Raw genomic sequence first — 7,938 nt, 5'->3', positions numbered from 1 at the left:
AATGGCAAAATTGCCCTTGCTTGATTTTCCTCCTACGGATCAAGTTGATCCGTAACTTGATCCGTAAGAGACTTCCAGATCAACTTAATCTGTAAGAGGAAAAATAATTATAATATACTTTAAAGATACAACATATTTATTTATAATATAATTAAATATATTTATTTATTTTATTAATTATAATATATTTATAAATATTGATTTATTATAAATAATTAATTTTTTAATATATTTTTTTAAAATAAATTTGTTTAGAAGATGATATTAAAATACTTACTCAATCCCATTATAATTATTGTTTAAGGTTATTTTATACATATTAATAAAAATCAATAAATGCATAAAAGATAATATTATAAAGAATTAATCATATCATTAATATTATAAAGAATATAAAAAAATTAGTATTATATTAAAAATTAAAATACTAACTACTTTATAATACATTTTTTTACATGATCATTAGTATAAGTGGGAAAATAGTAATTATAAGAGAATTTAAAAATATTAGTACGTTATATAAAATAAGGATCTTAGATAACGGATGATGTCCATTTTTTGTTTATTTTTTTTTTACACCCTTTTCAACTTCTTTATTTCAATTATATTTAAAGTTATATTTCAAATTATTTTTTATTAGTTGGTAAACTAAGTTAACTAGACCATTTATAATAATTTGCATATACTATAACTAAGTTAACTAGACCATTTTAATAACACGCGTGTATATAGACACAAATGGAATACACAATCAATGAAAATAAATAAAACTAACATTACTAATGAAAATAAATAAAACCAACAATACTCATGAAATGAGTGCATGTACAATATCTGTATATACATGGAATATCAATATAAAATATGTACATAAACTATGCCTGATCCGTGCGCCGCCTGCGTCTAGACCTAACATATACAAGATGGTCCTATGTCACACTCCTGGCCAACCTGAGGCATTTTTCGATCACCTCATTGTCGATGAGCCAGGCGTGACCACCCCTAGAATCAGATGGCGCTCCAACCTCTCAGCAATGTCATCACAAACTTCCTGTTACATACAAAACAAACTAATTACACAAATTATTATGCAAATATTGAGGTAAATGACGTAAATTATTAGTATTACTTACCACTGCATGTCTAGGCTCCTCCGCAGATGTCGACGATGCTCCTGGCTCCGGCACGCGAGGGATATCCGTCTGCGGGGCCTGAGGGACGACTTGGGGCTGCGGGGCGTGACCATGAGGCAGAGGATCTAATGTGTGGCCTGGTGTCATGAAAGGATGGGAGATGCGGAAGAACCAGTCCATGTAGTCACTGGAACACTGGCCTGGCACAACGCACACATCACCTGCTGGAATGATATGATCCTTGTAGTGCATCCACCTGTCATGTATATCATCATACGAGACTCATGAATCGACAGGAGGAGCAGGAATGGTCTGCGTGTAGCCAAACTGCCGCACGACCCTCTCCGGTCGGTAATAAATAGCAACAGGCCCCCAGCGCAAGAGACCGGAATAGCATGATCTGACATGGAAGTCCCGGACCTCTCGGTGCTCCCCATAAGGGATCCAACAGACATTCGGAATCTGGAGTCGATCCAGGCGCTCCCTGTACGCCGGCATACGAATTCTCTTCACAATCTTCTTGGTCGCAATCCACCTACACGCACGCGGAGAATCCTCGTCGTACTCCTGATCAGCAGTGGAGTCCGCGACCGACAGAAAGTGCTCATAAATCCAGCACTACAGATGTAACATCAAAATTATAAACATTAATAATGAAAGTGTAACAAAATTTAAAGTTGAACATTGTTGAGGCTGAACGAATAAAAAACATATTTGTTACCTACAACAGTGTGATGTAACCGCCAAGCTGTCAGTTGTGGCTCATAGATGCACCATGGGAAAAAAAATAATTTTTGCACTGTTATTCATTTCACAGTAATTAATTTCAGAAGGAAAATTATCACTATAGAGTCCTGAATGGTCAGTTCACAACTCTATTCGGATTCATTTCTTTCTGATCACTCATAACCTCCAAACTATTTTTCTCTTTCAAAAATATATCAGCCATCATTTTAGGTGGTCACGTGAGAAATAATAAGGTGCGGTCGGTAAACTCTTTTCAAATAAAGTTCGTTAACATTTATTTTTCAAATAACAAGATGAAACATAATTGTTTCCATCATCAAAAACTGTCCAAAATATGGGAGTTTGCAAAATAGCACAGTGACATCCAGAGCAAAGGTAACAATTGTGGTGGCTTCAACCACAATATATACAATCATCAAAATTTTCTATACAAGAGGTCTACCCATCCAAAAATCAAAAGAGTAAACCTAGCAGTCTGAACTAGATACACCCACCCACAAAAAGTATGTACGCCTAATCTAAGGAGTTGTCTGCTATGATGAAGAGTCGTCACTATTCACTGTCCCTCTAGGGCCACTCTCCTCTGTAGAGTCTGCCTCAAATGCTGACATAAAATCCTCTGGAGAATCAACATCAGAGAGCGGGTCCTCATCATCCTCTGGTAAGTCAGGGGCATCCATAGCAGGTTCAGGAGGTAACTCCTCTAGGTTCTCGTCAAGATCCTCTTCAGAGGATGACACCTCTATCACTGGAACCGGCTCAACTGGTCGATATGGAGTAGGTGTAGGTAGTATCCACTCCACAGGCTGCTGAAGTGTGCGTGCGGGTTGCTCCGGATGTACTAGCGAAGTAGCAGTAAGTCGAATTGTGCCACGGAATCGGCACCTCTCATTACCTTCGAGGGTCTCCCAAACACCCTCTAGGCACTCCATCACGACACGATCATGGATTAACTGCGTTGCCATCGTGATCTACAAGAGATAAAAGAAGGAGGGTAGACTCTTTCACAAGAAATCTACTACACAGGTAACAATACAATGCGTCCCATAACGGCTACACACAGTCAAAATGTCTTTGTCAAAAGATTTCCTCTCTGGTAATCGATTGTCAAAGTATGTAATCGATTACCAGTGCCCAAAAACGAATTACAACAGCCTTTGCACATTGGAACCTGAAAGTTACATTGTGTAATCGATTACACATAAATGGTAATCGATTACCAGTAGCATATAACATTGTGTAATCGATTACACACAATTGGTAATCGATTACCAGTAGCATATAACACTGTGTAATCGATTACACACAATTGGTAATCGATTACCAGAGGCTACTGAACGTCCTGTTTCAATTTTTAGACCCTGTAATCGATTACACACAATTGGTAATCGATTACCAGAGGGTATTTTTCATATAACACCCAAGATAAATAGCTGGTCAGCCGCCACACAAGCCTCCTTGCTTCGTGGACTTTTGTTCTTTTATTGGTTGACTGTCAGGAGCTCGCCTGTTTAGGTACGTCACAGGTTCTCACTGGCTGACTATGCCCGGGTTGGGTCGGGATTGGCCAAGCTTGGTTTTGGGCAATAGCACCCCACCTGACGTCCCCAAGGTCTCCTGACCCTCGCGACATATCTTCAGGTACCACTCTGTGGTCAACAAATAAAAGTAGGAAGACTGACTCTTCCACGCTTTCTCACACCAAGCTTATTGGATTATGGGGCACCCGTCACATGTGGTACTAGGTGGCGATCGAGTGATGGCGCAAAACAAATATCCCCCTTCCACAGGCCCAGGCATAAGCATACCATCCCCAGTTGCCCACCTTTAAATTTAGCTCACGTACACGTACGTAGCCTTCTCCTCGTTCCTCTCATCACCGGGTCCCCATCAACCTCTCCAAGCTTTCACAATATCCAAACAATTCAATTCCATTTTTCATGAAACTACCTTAAAAACAGAGTGAAGGCAAAAAATCTTTACACAAGATTCATTCAAATTCCACAGAGTTTTTCCTACCCACATACCTCAGTAAAATCCTCTTCGTTCCGATTCGTTAACCATTGGATCGCCTTGAAATTTTAACTGAGGGTTCCTAATACAGAAATCTAAGTTTTGACCGTTGGGATCTGCTAAAGAATGTCTAGAATGCAAGATATACTACCTTTCCCGTGACAGCAGAAACCAACACTACACAATCATTTTTTTCGGCATAATTGGCAGATTTGATGCACAATTGGACAGCCTTTTCTGCATAATTTTGCAGATTTTCGAAATCTAGCTTACATGCATCCAATTCCACTCAAATTGGATCCTACAAGTCCTAAACCATGTATGAATCATGTTCAAACCAAAAACAAACTTCAAACCAAGGTAAAGCAAAACATAGGTATCCAAAACCCACCAAATTTAGTGAATTTTCAAGGTTTGAAAAGTGAAAATGAGAATTGGGTAATTTTGGGGTAAACTCTCATCTCAATCAAGTCTATAACATTGAATTAGACTTGCTCAAACTGATTTTAAGGTAAAATCTCCACCTATTCAAAATTTGACCTCTCAACACTCAATTTACACTATAAATGGCTCTTTTCTTTCACATTTGTCACTCATTTTCCTCATTTGCTCTGACCAAGCTTTCCTACAAGTCCTAATTGAAATTCTAAACTAGAATCAACTCACTTTAGAATCCAATTTCCACTAACCCCAAATTTGGCTTTTTAACCCTCAAAATCTCACACTTTTCCACCTACAACACTACCATTCTCACATTCAACTCTAAGTTAACTCTCCCCATCCTCTCTACCAATTTTCTATCTACCTTTTAAGCATACATATATCTCAAAGCATCATTATTAAACCCTTAATCAACATGCGTAGTTTTTCTTACATCAAACATGTCAAGTTTAGCATAATTACAACAATTTCCTTCACAAACAACTACCCTAAAGCAATAACCTAGTAGAACTACCCATTATAGCTCCCAAAACCCAACACCCCCAGATTTCAAGAGAGAAGAAGTTCACCCTTACCTGAAATTGAAGGTCCCACGAGGTAGAGGTAGGCTCCTAGACTCCGAAAATAGCTTTTCCTTGCAATTTGGTGTGGAAATGAAGAGGAATTTGGAGCTTCAAAAGAGACAACAATGGTGGATAAGAAGAGGAAGAAAAGCAACATGGAGGGAGAAAGAAGGGCTGCTGGAAGTTTCTGGAGAAGGAGAGAGAAGATTTGGCTTTTTATAAAAAAATGATTTTTCTTCTTTTTCATTTTCTTTCCAAAAAGCAAATCCACATGTCCCTTTTTGATTGGAGCAAAAAGGGCTCACCTTTTCCTTTGATTTGACCACATACTCAGCTATAAAAGAAGAAAAAAAAACTGGACCTTTTTGGATGCTGAAATCCTGCCTCGGTTTGTGTGCCACCTCTCTGATTCCAGTCCCTCGCGTTTTTTTGCACCCGTCGGGGCCCGTTTTCGAAAGTAGGCAATATATATCAAAACACTTAGAATGAGACCCTAAGCGTGGTTCAGAGGTTGGTTTTGTTTAATTATAAGTTGCACGCAAAACAATAATTTTTAGACTAATTAATTACGAATTAATCTATATTCGTCCAGTTATGGGTTACCCTTCGTTAATTAGTCTAACCCGCGTATTTCTCCCCCAATGTACATACTTCTACCAAGAATATATATATATATATATATATATATATATATATATATATATATATATATATATATACACACACACACTGAATAATATATATTTATATAATTATTTAAATGGAATGCTTACAAAATTCCGGGTAGAAATTTCAGGATGTCACACAACCCAGAAGGTGAAGAAGATATGCGCGAGCCGCAGTTGTCCAATGACCTGCCTAGCATCGGCGCTCATATATATCACGTACCCATTGCAAGCGTACGTACGGTCCGTGACACTGGGCTGTCTCAGCCCTAACAAACTCTGGAGAGACCATCAACAAGTCCACCAGCATTTGAACCGCATCGTCCACGTGCAAGGGCTCAAAAGTGTGTAAGTCGCCAATCACGGGAAGATGGAGAAGCGAGGAGACATCGTCCAATGTGATGGTGAGCTCTCCCACCTGGAGATGGAAATTAGACGTCTCTCGGTGCCACCGCTCCACAAACGCGGACAAAAGTCCCCGATCGTTGGTGTCTACCGAACACGCAATAAGAGGACTTAGTCATGTACCAGCAACAAGTCCCTCAATGGCAGGGATAGGCGTGCCTAAACTGTGGACCTTCCTCCCATGAGAGGATAGCTTCAATTCAGGAGCGTCCTGAATTGAAGTATAAAGGAACGCAAAATTCGTTAAAATCATCATTTAAAGGAAAACTAATTACAAGTAACTAAAAATAAATAGTATAAATACCTCTCCCGTCCATACGCTGCAAGCAACGTGATCCGCATACAGGGTCAACACGGATGGGTCGCTCGGACCACCCGGAAATCCCTCATGCGCGTCCTCAGCAGCCTTTGCGCCTGTGTCCACACGAATGTCTGCCACAATGTCCTCCACAGCAGCTGGTGCCTCCATCCGGTCATCCTGAACATCTGGCGCAGGGATGACTGGCTCAGCGTGTGTTGCAGTCACAGCGACTCGCTGCCTCTGTGCGGATGCAGTAGGCCGTCGACGCTGCGGAGCATCATCGGAATCATCACGATCTCCTCTGCCCACACCTCTGCTAGTAACCTGACCTAAGGCACGACCTAATCCTCTAGTCCTAACCATGATCTGCAAATGAGTAACGCAAATTCAATCACCCATTTCATTCACTCAAATTTCATTGGTCTAACGCAAATTTCATTGACTGAAAGTCACGCAAGCTGTCAGGCTTTCAAGAAAGGCATGTCAAGAAAGGCTACACATGTTAGGCTTTTATCAGATTATTTTTTATTCAGTACACTATATGATTGAATGGAAATTGATTATGGATCCTAATATTATTGATATTAGATGAACAAAGCCAAAGAAAGAAGAAATCAATCTTCTTGAAATGGAAGCAACTCCTCATCTTTTGGCAAATAGAAGTCTCACTTATGTGGACTGGTCAAGCTTTATGCTTATTCGTTTGGTTCAACCTATAAAGGAAGTACATGGTCATAACTTAGTTAAAGGATACTCTATCCTTTATGAGCTATTTCTTTTCTAATACTGGCAGTGAAGTGCATTCCTATGAGCCCTAAGCAATATTAATTGAAATATTAACTACTAAGTAGTTTACCAAGTGTTTTTATGATTCATTCTAATATCCCATGCAAGTTGTGATTTTTTTTAAACTTAAACGGTAAATTTATTGAAGTGATTGTTGTATGACCAAAATTAATGTTTACTCCAATATGTTTTTGACGTGGTTCAGTTGCTTTACCTGCTTTGCCATATTTCTATTTTTCTTCTTCTTCAGATTTGATCAAAATGCTTATTGCTCTAAAATTTGCATTGAAATGGAAAGTGTTTGATATAAAACCATTTGTATGGAATAGTTGGTTCATCATTTGTGATATTATATTATAGCTGACCATGTGGCTTAGAGTTCTAAATAACTTAAGGTTTTGGGATAGTTGGTTCATGATTCCAAATGCATTTCTTCACATACAGGCTCAGAGGTTCTAAGCAAACTACCATCATGCCAAATTCCTAGTTCTATCATGTCAAATTCCTATTTCCTAGTTTAATCCATTAATTGCAAGTATTTGCATCTATCTATCTATCTATATATACCTGTTGAGTTGTATGCCTGAACTGGAGAATTTGGATTTTCTATTTCTATTCATTGTTGTTCTCCTCTAATTAAATTGTTAGATATGAATTTAGGTACAAGAAGCTGCAGATTGCTTGGGTGTTGACTGTGTGCCTCGATATGTTGAGATGAAGCACATGGAAGTTGGCTTATAGGGATATCAATCATATTGGTCATAACTTAGTTAAAGGAAGTACATGAAAGTTGGCTTATATGAAGCACATGGAAGTTGGCTTATTGGGATATCAATCACATTGGTCATAACTTAGTTAAAGGAAGTACATGGAAGTTGGCTTAT

General features: G+C 38.7%; 2 protein-coding genes across 2 annotated transcripts; both read right to left on the bottom strand.

The window, feature by feature from the left end:
- Window positions 1–875: 875 nt before the first annotated feature.
- On the bottom strand, window positions 876–1,747 carry LOC121173589 (uncharacterized). The gene is made up of 2 exons (XM_041009755.1): window positions 1,134–1,747; window positions 876–1,051 (listed from the first exon to the last, which is right to left on the bottom strand). The coding sequence occupies exons 1-2, from the start codon at window positions 1,383–1,385 to the stop codon at window positions 968–970; spliced, it is 336 nt and encodes a 111-aa protein (XP_040865689.1). The 5' UTR covers window positions 1,386–1,747; the 3' UTR covers window positions 876–967.
- Window positions 1,416–6,864, bottom strand: LOC121173549 (uncharacterized). The gene is made up of 3 exons (XM_041009608.1): window positions 6,272–6,864; window positions 2,441–2,851; window positions 1,416–1,751 (listed from the first exon to the last, which is right to left on the bottom strand). Exons 1-3 carry the CDS (start codon window positions 6,629–6,631, stop codon window positions 1,416–1,418), a joined length of 1,107 nt encoding a protein of 368 aa, XP_040865542.1. The 5' UTR covers window positions 6,632–6,864.
- Window positions 6,865–7,938: the final 1,074 nt, after the last annotated feature.

The sequence above is a fragment of the Glycine max genome, chromosome 15 (genome assembly GCF_000004515.6).
Source record: "Glycine max cultivar Williams 82 chromosome 15, Glycine_max_v4.0, whole genome shotgun sequence".
Lineage (NCBI taxonomy): Eukaryota > Viridiplantae > Streptophyta > Magnoliopsida > Fabales > Fabaceae > Glycine > Glycine max.
This window is presented reverse-complemented; position numbering and strand designations above follow the sequence as displayed.